The 15,366-nt window shown below is 41.8% G+C and overlaps 2 protein-coding genes across 5 annotated transcripts in view; both read left to right on the top strand.

The window, feature by feature from the left end:
• The first annotated feature begins 222 nt into the window (after nt 1-222).
• calr (calreticulin) lies at nt 223-7,805 on the top strand. The gene is made up of 9 exons (XM_061824261.1): nt 223-492; nt 2,257-2,358; nt 2,480-2,683; nt 2,766-2,860; nt 3,432-3,641; nt 3,732-3,845; nt 4,580-4,723; nt 5,929-6,021; nt 6,821-7,805. Exons 1-9 carry the CDS (start codon nt 399-401, stop codon nt 7,031-7,033), a joined length of 1,269 nt encoding a protein of 422 aa, XP_061680245.1. The 5' UTR covers nt 223-398; the 3' UTR covers nt 7,034-7,805.
• A 1,267-nt stretch (nt 7,806-9,072) lies between these two features.
• The window catches only part of eps15 (epidermal growth factor receptor pathway substrate 15), a 35,007-nt gene continuing 28,713 nt past the window's right edge, over nt 9,073-15,366 (top strand). For 2 of the 4 annotated variants that reach the window (XM_061824260.1, XM_061824259.1), the window contains exon 1: nt 9,073-9,307. In XM_061824260.1, coding sequence (XP_061680244.1) covers nt 9,281-9,307 — 27 coding nt within the window. In that variant the 5' untranslated portion in view covers nt 9,073-9,280. The remainder of the gene's footprint in view (nt 9,308-15,366) is intronic. The other 2 variants (XM_061824257.1, XM_061824258.1) reach the window with 1 other exon arrangement.

The raw sequence follows: 15,366 nt of genomic DNA, 5'->3' as shown, positions 1-15,366 counted from the left end.
GTGTATTGATGTATAAAGTAATAACGATTTGGTCGTCATTGTGATTGTGACTCTTAAGATGTACGTGAAGCGTTCCCTAAACGCATCATTCTTTAGGGTGTGTATCAAGCGAACGCGTGGTCTTCGCCGATTGGCCAAACGTCACCCCGTTGACGTTGTTCTGTCATTTGATTGGCTGAGAGGAGTGCAACTTCCTGGCCGAGGTCCGGCACCCACAGCCAATCCGATTGAGACATCTGTTCCCAGCCGAGAGGCGACGGGCTGCATGATTTCAGTCATTCGGCACTAACGAACCGTCGCTGGCCGCAACACGGAGTCGAATGATAGCAAAGTCTAAACACGGCATTAATAAATTGTGTTATTTTTAAGGTTAGTTTGACGGAGTGTTTCTCGTCGCGATGACCGCCTTGTCGCTGCTGTTTTTGGCCTTGTCGGCCCTGTGTGTCCTGGCCGAGCCCACTGTCCATTTCCGAGAGCAATTTGACGACGGGGGTGAGTGAGCTCCATTTTTGATAATTCGACCAACATTCATATGTTAATTTGTTATTCGTCCCTCGTTATTTTGGTGGGGTCATAGCTGTGTATGAACATACAAATCGAGTTAGCCCACGGTACATGCTAATATTTTTACCCAGGCGACAGTGATTTTTGCCTCCTTTTTTACAGGAATCGTCTGTTTGTCTTATTAATGCCTGCATTTAGTGTGTATAGTTACAATTTTATTTGACACTACCTCCCCTCAGTATGCTCAAGCCACAGTACGTCTCCCCCCTCAGGTCACGTCACCCTCTCACGCCCCCCGCCCCCCGCAAAAAAAACATACATATATATATGTGTGTGTGTGTGTGTGTGTGTGCACATACTGTTTACAAACTGTAATTATTACACTTATAATCAACATTAAAATAGATTAACTTGTTCTTAAGTGTGCAATATCTTATATTATGCACAGTGAGAACAAATTGCTGTGAAATATGTAATCAGTATTTTGAAAAATGTAATTACATTTTAAAAATATTGGGAAACGGTTTGAAAATACTGCATGCAAAAGTATTACACTTAAGTTAAAGGTCAAGTGTCATGGCCATTAAGATATTGTAATGAAAAATACATATAACATTATTCACTTCAATGTCCGTACGAAAAAATAAATACGCGCGGAGAGGGGGTCATCCATACGCAAAGTTTCAAAAGTGTCATTCGACATGCAAGTGGTCGCCGTATTGGCCGCATCTTCTGTTCGTGACGTCACTCTGGGATATTCGCCTTTGAAAACACGCTGTGCCACTTACTATGGGAGACGAACACGCCCCTTCTGACACGGAAGCTCTTTTCGAAGAAGAGAACATCTCACAACCGAGTGAATATTATCCTGTCGTTTCGAGCCATATTTAGATGATATGCGGATCATGGCCAAACCACCTCCCCGCCTGATCCACCTCCGCGTGGCAGTGATAAAAACGCCGCACGCAAGCGACGACGACGCTGCGGCCAGACCCCCACCCCGTCCGATCCACCTCCGCGGCCCGGCGCTGCGATAAGACACCCCGGCAGCGCCGCATCCACCGATCACTGCTTTGGCCCGGGTGGCACATCGACACATTTAGCACCCCTGATTTATGGATTACGTCCCCCCTCAACGATTGATTTTTTTTTTTTTTTTTTTTTTTTTTTTAAAGTAGCTGTATACACACCTACCTGTTATTTGAAACCCATGAAGGTCTCGTCCTCTGCACTCCATGCAATCCAGTTTTCATGCCGAACCGCGTCGTTTTGAAAATTATGACGAATGAATCCGTCCTCCCAAGTGTTCGAACAATATCTAACAATACGAACCGACATTTTGACTAACAGGAAGGAACAACAAGCAACCTTCACGGAGGTAAAACTAGTATAAACAGACGAGACCACTTGAGGGCGGTCCTGTCATGTACGCCAATTCGTGCTTCTTCTCGAAAACAAATCCTTCAAAAGGATTTTCATGGCGGGAGTTACAAAAAGCCATATATGTCAAAATCATGTTTTGTGGTGAAAAAACGGATGGGTCCATACCGGCTGGTGTTTTTTTTCGTTAATAACATACTAAAAATCATGCATTTCATGACAGTGGACCTTTAAATACAAGTGAACTGCGTAGATAGTGATTATTTTGCGTACCACTAGAGGGCGCATGCATACCACTGGTGGTGTACATGTAACACACTGGGAATCACGTGAGTCCATTAGAAGGTCATGTGAACAAATTTTTGTGTGTAGATGCCTGGAAGAGCCGCTGGGAAGAATCAAAGCATAAGACCGACTACGGTGCATTTGTCCTGACTGCTGGCAAATTCTACGGTGATGCCGAGAAGGACAAAGGTGAGCGGACTGGTCACGTCAATTTAAGGACTGCGTAACTCAAAGAAATAAGCTTTTATTTTGAAGGCTGTATTGCCCAGCAAGTGTACGGTCATTGATAGCTTCAATACGATGAAAACAGGTTTGCAGACGAGCCAGGATGCCCGCTTCTACGCGCTGTCGGCTCGCTTCGACGACTTCAGCAACAAGGACGAGCCCCTCGTCATCCAGTTCACCGTCAAGCACGAGCAAAGTATCGACTGCGGCGGCGGCTACGTGAAAGTGTTCCCCTCGGACCTCAAGCAGGACGACATGCACGGGGACTCGGTCTATAACATCATGTTTGGTACGGTGGGCTCACTCGTGTCTTCGTCCTGCCGGGTGGCTCTCGCCGACGCGCGCGTTGAATTTCCGACGTCTTTTTGCAGGTCCGGATATTTGCGGGCCCGGCACGAAGAAAGTTCACGTGATCTTCAACTACAAGGGCAAGAACCATTTGATTAACAAAGATATCAGATGCAAGGTAAGTCATCGAGGGTCTGCGTCACAAAAGATAGACGTGTCTTATTAAAAAATATATATATACACTCAATAGCTCACCTTAGCATGTTCACATTCTTATAAGTGTAAGAATAAGTGCTGCTCACTTTTTGAATACGCCTGTCAAAATGTCAGGGAATTGGAAGGACAGTACAACCTTGGTTCTTGACCACAATCCGTTCCAGATGGCGGTTCGAAAACCGAATCCATTATTTCCCAGTCTGCGTACAGAGGCTTCATTATACACAATAACATTGCGCGTCGTGGATCAGCTGGTTAGGCCAGGCGCCTTACGTTATTTCTGGGTTTTCGGCGGTATGTGAATTCACAAAACGTGTCGTGGGTCACCTGGTCGGCCCGCGCGCAACATGTTATTTCCGGGTTTTGTCGCAGGCGTTCGAGTACCGATTTTCGTTCGAAAACAAAAGCAAAATAATCTTGAAATTTTCATTCGAAAACTGATTTGTTCGAGAACCGAGTGTTCACTCTATTTCATTTAAGCCCTCTCGTACTTTGTACTTTCTGACTCAACGCTCCCATTTTCTGCTCATCAGGATGACGAGTTCACTCATTTGTACACGCTTGTCGTCAACGCCGATAACACGTACGTGGTCAAGATTGACAACAAGAAGGTGGAGTCCGGGAGTCTGGAGGACGACTGGGACTTCCTACCTCCCAAGAAGATCAAGGACCCCGAAGCCAAGAAGCCAGAGGACTGGGATGACCGGGAGAAGATTCCTGACCCCGAAGATACCAAACCTGAGGCGAGTGAGGGGGAGCCATTTCTCCAAGCGTCAGGACCAATTGGACCTAACCTCAGGTTTTGATGTTTTTTTTTTTTTTTTTTTTGACAGGACTGGGACAAGGCCGAGAACATTCCTGACCCGGATGCCAAGAAGCCAGACGACTGGGACGATGAGATGGATGGAGAGTGGGAGCCCCCTATGATCGTGAACCCCGAATACAAGGTTGCTGAACTGAAGCAGTTTCTGGCTGAAACGATTACCGTAATTCCCGGAGAGCACACCTGGTTATAAGCATCGGTACAAAGAAAGAGTTTAACGCTAGCGCGGCGCTAGAGCTACATACATACGCAGTAGCTGTGTAAAAGACGCAAGTGTCCACATTGAAACACGAGATATTTACAAAGACGGTACACAGAGAGTTTAACTAGTGCCGCCATACTAAAGCTAACGCTAGCGCTGTGCTAAAGCTAACGCTAGCGCCGTGCTAATGCTAACGCTAGCACCGCCGTACTAACGCTATTGACGCGGTAACAGGGCAGGTTTAAAAATAAACAATACCGGTAAAAATCACTGAGACGCGGCAGTAACACGATAGCGCAGCGCTAACAGGGCCAGACTGGTAAAAGTCACTTCCTTAGCACATATATTCCACTGGTCTCACGCTTACCTTTTCCACTCGAGTGCCCCCTTGCGGCCGTTAGGAAAAAAATGCACAAATTAGCCGCATCACCGCATAAACCGCAGGGTTGAAACCGTGTGGAAAAAGTCGCGGGTTGTAGGCCGGAAATTACGATAATCGGATAACTGGAATGTTCTTTTTTTTTTTTTTAAATTATAAGACAAAGTGAAAAATCTCTACCTCAAAGCTTCGGAGAAAATTGAACAATACTTGGAGGGCAAACTAAGTTTTCGCAGAGTAAATTAACAGCGTTTTTGTGTGCTGTACTGTGGAACAGGGCGAGTGGAAGCCCAAAGAAATCAGCAACCCCGCCTACAAGGGCAAGTGGATCCACCCCGAGATCGACAACCCGGAGTACACCGCCGATTCCGACATCTACAAATACGACAGCATTGGCGTGATTGGACTGGACCTGTGGCAGGTACCACAACATGACCACAAAAGCAGACCTTGATATGTTGTATCCATTTCAAATATGCGAGGCATACAAAAAAAATGTTAGCCTTATAGAATATTTGGTCAAAAAAGGTGAATGGAATGATTCTGACGTTTTTAAACATTTTCAGAAGATGAGGGAAAAAAATTAAGAGGCTTCTGAGGTTACCACAGAGTCCAGACAGACATAAAAAATATATATTTTTCATTATTATGACAAGTTTACAATGACATGAGCCACAGGTGTCAAACTCGAGGCCCACGGGCCAGATTTGGCCCGCCACATGATTTTATGTGGCCCGTGTGGTGGCAAATCAACTTTCGTGACTTGTGACAATTTCTTCTAAATTTCTTAGTCATATATCATAAATGATTACATTTAGATGTTATTAGGATTTTTGTGTAACCAAACATGAACAATGGTTGAAAAACACATTAGCATTGTGTTCTGACTCTAATACCATTTTCATAATTTTTTGGGGGTAAGTTCGAGGCAATTAAAGATTTTTATGGTTTCACATGCATAATGACCCTGTGAAGGAAACTGGAACCACAATCTGGCCCCGCCAAAAATGATTTTGACACCTCTGACATAAGCAATAATGATATTAAAATATCAAAACTGCAATTTAGTTACAATCTATATATTATATAGTGAGTAATTAGGAAGTTTTGGTATGCTGTACTTGTAGTTTTAAGAATTTAACAATACTGAAATGACTATTGTATGTTGAAATGTCAACAAATATTCACCTAAAAAATAATTTTATAAAAAGCTACTAAAATAAAATGCTGTGACATTTGTCTTAAGGATGACTATCTTTTTTTTAAAGCAGTAATATAACAAACAAAAACCCATGCCAGATGGAAGGAACTTTTTAAAATCTAATTTTAGTTTTAACTCATAAATTCAACATACAAATTTAACACTTTTATAGAGTTAAGTAATTAAAATAATTATTTTAATTTAGGTGAACTGCCACGCAAATGTCAAAGGTTTGCTACTGAGGATTTTAAAATGTTACCATGAAACATTTTACCCCCGCCAAAAAAAAAGGATGAAGGTGATCCTTACAGCTTTTAAATGGGCGTCTTGTTTGTCACGCAACTGCCGGTGTGTATTTTTGTTGTTGTTGTTGTTGGTCAAAGTCCAAATTTTAGTTATTAATGTTACTTTTGTGTTTATCGTAGGTCAAGTCAGGCACCATCTTTGACAACTTCCTGATTACCAACGACCCAAAACTGGCAGAGGAAATTGGCGACGACACATGGGGCAAAACCAAGGTATGGAAACTACCGTAATTCCCAGCCTACAGAGCACACCTGATTATAAGCCTCACCGAGTACATTTGTAAAGGAAATACCATTTGCTACATACATACAGACGCCGTAGCTGTGTAAAAGCCGCAAGTGCCCACATTGAAGCCCACATTTAAACACGAGATATTTACAAAAAGACTATAGAAAGAGTTTAATGCTGCACTAACGCTAGCGCCAAATATCACTGAGACACGCCAGTAACATGGCAGCAACCTGCTAGCCCAGCGCTAACAGGACCGGTAAAAGTCACTTCATCGGCACATATATTCCACCGGTCTCATTTTTACCTTTTCCGCTCGAGTGCGCCCAGCCGACAGAGCACACCTGATTATAAGCCTCACCCAGCACATTTGTAAAGGAAATACCATTCAGTACTTACATACGTCGTAGCTGTGTAAAAGCCGCAAGTGCCGACATTGAAACACGAGATATTTACAAAGAAAGACGATACACAGAGATTACCTAGCGCCGCCGCACTAACGCTAGCGCCGCGCTAACAGGGCCGGACCGGTAAAAGTCACTTCCTTGGCACGTATATTCCACCAGTCTCACTCTTACCTTTTCCACTCGAGTGCCCCCTTGCGGTTGTTAGGAAAAGATGCACAAATTAGCCGCATCACCGCAAAAACTGCAGGGTTGAAAGCATGCGGAAAAAAGTCGTGGCTTGTAGGCCGGTAATTACGGTAATATTTCGTTTTCTTTGACCGCTTTCCATCCTAAATATTCTTTTTTTTTTTTTTTTTTTTTTTTAATTCCTTACCAGGATGCTGAGAAGAAGATGAAGGACAGTCAAGACGAGGAGGAGCGGAAAATGCGCGAGGAAGAGGACAAGCAGAGGAGAGATGAGGCGAAGGATGAGGAGGAGGACGACGACGACGAGGAGGAGGAGGAGGAAGAAAAGGATGAGGAGGATGAGGAAGATGGTGAGGAGGAGGAGGAAGAGGAGACCGAGTCACCAACGAAGGATGAGTTATAAAGCGTTCAAGTTGAAAGAGGAGACTGTTGATGAACCACAGAAGACTCCTCCCATGGGAGGAGTTTTGTTTACAAAGACCATAATAAGGGTTAAAAACATATATAATTAAAATACGATACCATACTAAAAATAAGCAGACAGTAATAGATATCGCGGTGATTATATTATAATTAGAAATGAAAATGTTGCGCTGATTGTCGACCCAAAAAGAAAAAAAAATTACGCATTTGTATTGTTTTTATTTTTATTTGCAGGTTATACCATACAGAAATGCGTAAGTGGGCAAAAGAGTGATTTGCCAAAATATGGGTTATGAAGAAATGATAATTCTACATGTGTAGTTTTTTTGGAACTGTTTTTTGTGTGTGTGTGTGTGCGCGTTACCTTGTGTTTTGTCTCGTAAATGCTGTCTTTTTAATTCTCGTCAACCCCACGTTTCAAGCACCCGTTCTGATTATGACCGCCAAAGTCTAAAAATGTTCCAGTTGGGATGAAACCTGTGAGGAAAATAATACCTTGTGTATGTTTGCACTGTACTTTTATTACCACATTTGTGCGCAAAAGGACTGTAGTTTCTGAAATAGTTGACTGAAGCACTCCAGTAGCAGGAGAAACTTCTTTTCATTTTACGTTTGAGCATCCTTTGGTTTGTATGCGATCAACTGTCCTCATCCCAGATGCCCGCGGAGGCTGAGCGTTGAGCCCTTTTTGTAAAAGATATTTTCTATTAATACTGTTGGTAATTTAAGTGGGGGGGGGGGGGGTTGTTGTGACAGTGTGGAAAAAAAAAGGCATTCTGTTCAATAAAAACCACGTGAACATGACTCCAAGGTTGGCTTTTTGTTGATTGAAAGCTCATTTATGCACCAGCAAATTTTGTGAGAATGAATGCAAAATTAGTCGATTGTTAAAACTGGAGAAATTCAAATGAATAAAAATTTAAATTAAAAGTAACTCTCTGTAAATCACGCTAACTGTTGATCCTTGCGGTTCACGTGTGATGTCCCACAAAACAAGTCTGAAAATGGACCAAGATTATTCCGTTTCAAAACTTATACTTACACATAAAAAAAGTTTGCATTGTTTTGCAAGGTGAGATTGCAGTCTATTGCACAAGTTTGCACACCCCACTTACTACTACAAACCCAATATTCAATGATTTGTTGAAAAACAATTTGTAAATCATCCAACCATCCATCTGTTTTCTTTGGTGCTTATCCTCACGAGGGTCGCGGGAGTGCTGGAGCCTATCCCGGGTGTCAACGGACAGGAGGCGGGGTACACCCTGAACTGGTTGCCAGCCAATCACAGTGCACATGGGGACAAACAGTCGCACTCACAATCACACCTCGGGGCAATTTAGAGTGTCTAATTAATGTTGCATGTTTTGGGGATGTGGTAGGAAACCCCGAAGAAAACCCACGTAGGCATGGGGAGAATATGGAAAGTCCACACAGGCAGGGCCGGATTCGAAGCCAGGATCTCAGAACTGTGAGGCCAATGCTTTCCAGCTGAACCACTGTTCCGCCTTGTTTTTAGCAAATCATTTAAACCGTGAATTTTATCCCTGCAACAAGTTCCAAAAAAGCTGGGACGGGTGGCAAAAAAGACTGAGGGAGTTGAGGAATGCTCATCAAGCACCTGTTTGGGGGTGGAGTCTGTGATTAGGTACAAAACAAACATCTCTGAATTCAAGATACATTCGGGTTTTGGAGAAACATGCTGCCATCCAAGCAACATCTTTTTCATGGACACCCCTTCTTATTTCAGCAAGGCAATGCCAAACAGGATTCTGCGCATGTTAAAACAGCGTGGCTTCGTGGTAAAAGAGTGGGGGTACTACAACTGGCCTGCCTGCCTGCCTCATACAGTCTATAAAAAAATAATATACCTCTTTTGTATACATTTCTTGGACTATTAACATTAAGTGGAAAGGAAGTACGAGGGTCTGGATTACCTCATAGTCAAAATATTGTGCCTGTCTGCCAACGTAAAAATAAACATATATTGGTGTGCTTATTAGTACGATGGCTGGGAAGTGCAAAACAAAAAAGACGAAAACACAGAGCCACTCCCAGCCACCGTACTTTCGAGATACAGCACTCGGTTTAACTTTCGAGTCTGTCACAATTCCAGTCGTGGTTGAGGTCCACTTCCAGTTTTTGCGGCGGCCCGCTTATGTGCGCGTGAGCGCGTGCGCTCGGGCAACAGCGCGGCGTGAACGCAGCAGTGGGAAGCAGAAAGACTATGGCCGCCTCTCTGACTCTGAATCAGGTACGACTCTCTTCCAAAGTGTTTTAGTGACGGCGGTCAGCGCCCCGCGTTTGCGGTGTTCCCCCCCCCGCTCCGAGAGCCTTCGCTCGCCGCGCGGGACTCGGGCGGACGAAAAAACGCATTCTCGCCGCCATTGTTTTTTTTCCCCCCCACTTTTTTTATTTTCTGCTGGGGGGGAAGTTTACAGCGCTTTGCTTGTGACTGGGAAAAGTTTGCGACTAATCTCTTCGGGGACTGCGTAAGGGCGTAGCTAGCTAGCTAGCTAGCCGCTAGCAGCTAGTTTCGTATTCCTCTGTTTGGACTCGTTTTGCACCCGCGTTGTTACGTTTATGGCAACGCGGAGAAGCTCCGTTTAGAGTTGTGTGCGTGAAAATATCCCGTTGTCACAGACTAGCGCCTTGTTGTTTTTTTTTTTTTTTGCCGTATATTTGTTAGTTGCGAATAAAGTGGCGTAAACGTGACGTGTGGCTGTGCCGGGACTGTCCTGGAGTGTCATTTATTTTCTGGACAAGTCAGTGAAGACGACAAAAAAGTCAGTCGATAATTGATGGAGCTCCGCGTCGAGCTTAAACTCGGCACATCCTCGCGGTTAGACGTAAACACCCTTACCGACTTGGGAATTTATGACTTTTTGAGTGGGTTTTGACCAAAAAGCGTCTCAGCTGTCAAAAAGTCTTGTTGCAGGTGTCACAACGAGGTGTTACCTGAGCCTCTGTTGCCTCTAACAACACTCAGGAGCGAAGTGCGTGACATTGCCGTGACAGCTACTAATGTCGTCTGGGTAGCGAGTAAACAATCAGTTTTGCACTCTCATTCATGTTCTGATGCAGCGGTGTCAAATTCAAAACTTTAAATTGAACAAAATGATCCTTTTAAAAGGGAATCAAACAAGTTTTGATTTAACAATGAATATTGAAGAATCAAGGCTTATATAAAAGTACAGGAGTGCAAAATCGAGTTGCTAATAATAGTACTAATAATAACAATCGTAGTTGTAATAATAATAATAAAAAACATCAATGGCATATTAAATAAAATTTAAATGAAAATATAATGCCTCCTTTCTGTTTGCAGGCTTCTGAGATACGTCAAAATTAGCTTCTTACAAAGGCTAATACATTTGAAAATAAAAAAACATAACTATGAATAAATCAACCATTCAGGCCTTAATTTGAAATTCCCTCGCGGGCCAGATTTTGACACCTATGTTCTAATGGGATTATAACTCCAATTTTAAAGTCTTTACACTGGTTTCCAGTCAGCTGTAGAATAGATTTTAAAGTTCTGCTGGTCTATAAATCACTAAGTGGTTTAGGTCCTCAATACATGAAAGAATTGCTAATGGGATACAAACCAAGTTGGGCTCTGAGATCGACTGACTCTGGTCTAATAATGGAGTGCTGAGACCAAAGCAAACGTCGTGAAACATCATTTAGCTATTATGATTAAAAAAAATAAATAAATAAATGGAATGTTGTCAACAGAGGTGAGCTGAGTCCCAAGTGTGTGTTTTCAAATCCAGATTGAAAATGTTTTTCCTCGTGTTTTGGAGGCGTTCCACTCTTCAGGAATCGGTTTTTGCACTAAAAGCTGTTTTAATTGTCCTTTTTCAAATGTTTTTGTTCATGTATTTGAATGCTTTCAATCTTGTAAAGCGCATTGAGTTACCTTGCGTATGAAATGCGCTATACAAATAAATTTGCTTTGCTCCAAAATACTTGAGGAAATACTTGAGGAAAGTGACAAAATTAGTCAAATACGGAGTCATTGGTGAGTAACTTTTGATTTATTTTTTAATCAAAAATGTTACATAACTTCAGATATTGTCTAATAAATATCACTAACTACAACAATAATAAATTAAATGTTTAGCAAACCAAGGCAAATTCAGACAAGAAATGTCTTCAATTAGAGGATTTCCTCAAAATGCAGAGTGTGATTGGAGTGGCCAATTTTTTGTGTTAAGAAAAAAAAAAACATTATTTTGCGGGGAACACTTATCCTGTGATAGCGCATCTTAAAGTAAAAAAAAAAAAAAGTCAAACAGTATAACTTCATTATTTCTTAGCGTATGAGCTGGAGACTTTCATTTTATCTGCTACTGAGGGAGCCCCTTCTCCATTTGGCTGACAAGCCTAAATAAATAGATAAAAAATACATTTTCTCATCAATAAATAAAAAAAAAAAACAAGCTTTAATTAAAAAAAAATATCCACCTCGCGCGGGTCAAACATCAGATTTTCAAAGTCGAGGTCAAAATTAGAATATTTCAAACGGCATCTCTTCTCTTCCCCTAACAATTCAATTTTTGTTTAAATTGAAAAAACAACAACTCCAAAAGATGTTGACCACTTGTCACGTTGGTAGTAATTATCTTCGTGAAACAGCACAATGGGCTCACCAGATAAGGATTACGAAGAAAAACAGCAGCAAGGCAGCGAGCGCAGTGCAAAAGATCTCTTTTGTAGTCTGTAAGGTACACATAGAATGAATGGGAGATCAGGGGTTTTGTGCCACTTTTGAGTGCGTGGCGCACATTGTTTTTCCATTTTTCACTTAAATTAGTCACTATGAAATTGCTGCTTTTGTGTGGGATCACAGAAATGCCAGTCAAATGGAGTCACCATCATCACCCTTAGATTGTTCAGTGTCTTTTTACACAACTCCTGAATAATCTGAAGTAGATCTCACAAACAATAATGACAAAATAAGATCATGAGGAATTCTCATTATTAGAAATGAGATAAAATTACACGTGGAAGGGGGAATGTAGGCTAATGTAACTGTCTAACAGTGTTTCTTGTCATCACATTCTCGTAAAAAGTACATTGCATTAAAACGACTAATGCGTACGATTAATCCCCAAAGTTATTTAACAAATTGTACCGGAGTGAATGTAGCTAGTTACTACCCACCTCTAGTCAAATTAAGATGTACCAATGTGGTGACCATGAAAACAAATGATTTCAACTTCATGTCTGGCTGAGCTATTGCTCAATACTACATTTAAATACAGATAGAGTTAATACAATTAACTGTATACTTCTGTGCTCGACTGTAGTTTTTGTTGAGAGCACAAATGGGGGAATTCATTTTTTAACACGGCAAGGCACAAATTCTCACGGCCTGAATGTACCCCCTTGCGTTTAAATGGGGTTAGCATTTGCATTACTCCATTATCAGCTGTCGGTAATTATTCAGCTAATTTAATGATGGATTCACTAAGCCAGGGGTCACCAACCTCTTTGCCGCCGACGGCTACTTCGTGAGCACCGATCGTACAAGGGCTACGTGACCTGTTAGCGGCAAACTTCCAAAATAACAAAACTACTAATGCTTTATAAATATATACTTTATATTATTCTGCATTCTCAAAAATGTCACTGTCAGATTTAAAATTTAACGCACAAATAATGATCACAGAAATTTATGACCTATGCTATTTTCAGAATATGCCCTGCGGGCCCCTTAAGTGGTCCTCGCAAGCCACCATGTGCTCACGGGCATCACGTTGGAGACCCCTGCGCTAAGCAAAGCAAATTTATTTGTGTGGTGCATTCCATACATAAAGTAACGCTTTACATAATTAAAAGCATTTCAAACACAAAAATAAAAAATTGAAAATCCAGCCATCCATTTTCTTTGGTGCTTATCCTCACGAGGGTCGTGGGAGTGCTGGAGTGTATCCCAGCTGTCACCGGGCAGGAGGCTCCACCGTGCTGCCAAAATTGAAAAATAAAAAGCACAATTAAAACTTATTTTAGTGCAAGATATGTCACTGAAAAGTGGAAATGGAACGGTAATAAGATTGCAATTCAGGATCCCCATGGGTTGACATATTTAGAGGCCATATTTAACTCTGTGCTTTAAATGTATACCTTTTTTAAATTTAGTTAGTTGTTTGGATCGGCGCCGATTTGTGTATACGTCCCCAATCGATACATTTCAGTGACTTAAAACCTTCATTGGTGGGGTACAGTACATCCAATCTGTGCATTTACGCAGCTATCACATTGTCATATATCTGAGACAAAGTAAACGCTGTATTTATCCACATTTGGGAGACGTCTGATTCCGCTCTGAAGTTATTTTCCTTGCTTTCATATGTATCCCAATTGTGCTAATCGATCTTGTCTCTTGACGCATTCAGTGTAAATCCGGCTTTAGAAAGCCACGTGTCGTGAAGTGTTACGGAGGTGTGGGCATGATTGAAGGCTCTGTTAAAAATCAAGTGGACACGTCACAACAGTGATCACTTTGTTTGCAGCCACAATTAGTTCCAGGCACACTATTGTGTGTGTGTGGGGGGGGACAGGCTTGGCCACAGAGAGATAAGTGTGTGGACCCATTTATCACACGGTCAATTGACAGTTGCTAACGTTAAATGTTAATAAATGCCACGGAGAGGAGATCTTTCATTCACTCGAGTGTTTTTTGCAAGTTGTGTAAGCCGCTCATTTCGCAAGCTGCTGTTGTTCCGAGCTGCACCTGCTCCTTTTTTAGAGAACGTCATCGCGTTGACTACATGAAGAAGGAAGTGCTGACTGTGTCTTCCTCTTCGGCCCAGCCGTGGGTGGTCACTTATAGTGAAAGAGGAATGTGGCCGGTTTAGGGAGGATGTGACATGGAAGGCCAAATCTGCTGTCGAGTGCAAAATAAAGGGCACTGTCGATGTCCTCAACCTCGTCATTTTCGGTTTGTGAAATACTCATTCATTATGCTGCTTGATAACGAGGAACATATCCATATAGTGCAGCTAATAAGAATGAAACACGATTTACATTGTGTAAAATGTTTTGCCAGGAGCTGAAAGACTTGGCCTTACTTTTTTTACACCACATCTATCTCTCTGTCTGTCTGTCTAATATGTTTATCTATCTATCTATCTATCTATCTATCTATCTATCTAATCTATCTATCTATCTATCTATCTATCTATCTATCTATCTATCTATCTATCTATCTATCTATCTATCTATCTATCTATCTATCTATCTATCTATCTATCTATCTATCTATCTATCTATCTATCTATCATCTATCTATCTATCATCTATCTATCTATCTATCTCTCTATCTCTCTATCTCATCTCATCTCATCTCATCTCATCTCATCAAAGACAATGTTGGGACTCCAGAAATACTCTCGTCCTTTTGGATTGAGTTAGATTTTGTACTACACTGGGGCAAAAAAATGTACACTGTCAGCCGCCAATTGTGCAAATGCTCTCATGGTTTGGCTTGTGATATCCATTTATGTAATGTATTATACGTGTAGATTTTATTTTCATCTATCCTTTTTCTTCACCGCTTATTCTCACAAGGATGGCGGGGAGTGCCGGCGCCTATCCCAGCTGTCAACGGGCAGGAGGCAGGGTACACCCTGAACTGGTTGCCAGCCAATCGCAGGGCACATAGAGACAAACAGCCACACTTATAATCACAGCTAGGGGCAATCTAGAGTGTTCGATTTTTTTTTTTTTTTTAATTTAAATTTTTTTTTTCATGTTTTTGGGATATGGGAGGAAACCGGAGTGCCCGGAAGAAACCCATGCAGGCACGGGGAGAACATGCAAACTACACACAGGCGGGGCCGGTATCGAACCCAGGACCTCAGAACGATGAGACCAACGCTTTGTAATTGTGTGTGTGTGAGAGAGAAAGACAGAGAGAGAGGCTTGATAGAGGTGTATATTTTTAATATGATAAAGCTTATAAGCAGGCAACAGAACTTTATTTACCTAGCCAGGTAGTGCTAGCACTAATGGTTTTACGTTAACGTGCAGGCGTTTTTTCGGACCATGCGCTAAAGTTTTGGTGTGTGTGTGTGTGAGAGAGAAAGACAGAGAGAGAGGCTTGATAGAGGTGTATATTTTTAATATGATAAAGCTTATAAGCAGGCAACAGAACTTTATTTACCTAGCAAGGTAGTGCTAGCACTAATGGTTTTACGTTAACGTGCAGGCGTTTTTTCGGACCATGCGCTAAAGTTTTGGTGTGTGTGTGTGAAGTAATTTAATTAGAATATTGCTCCATCTTGCGATTATATTGTTCATCTT

This window comes from Syngnathoides biaculeatus, chromosome 7 (genome assembly GCF_019802595.1).
Source record: "Syngnathoides biaculeatus isolate LvHL_M chromosome 7, ASM1980259v1, whole genome shotgun sequence".
Lineage (NCBI taxonomy): Eukaryota > Metazoa > Chordata > Actinopteri > Syngnathiformes > Syngnathidae > Syngnathoides > Syngnathoides biaculeatus.
This window is presented reverse-complemented; position numbering and strand designations above follow the sequence as displayed.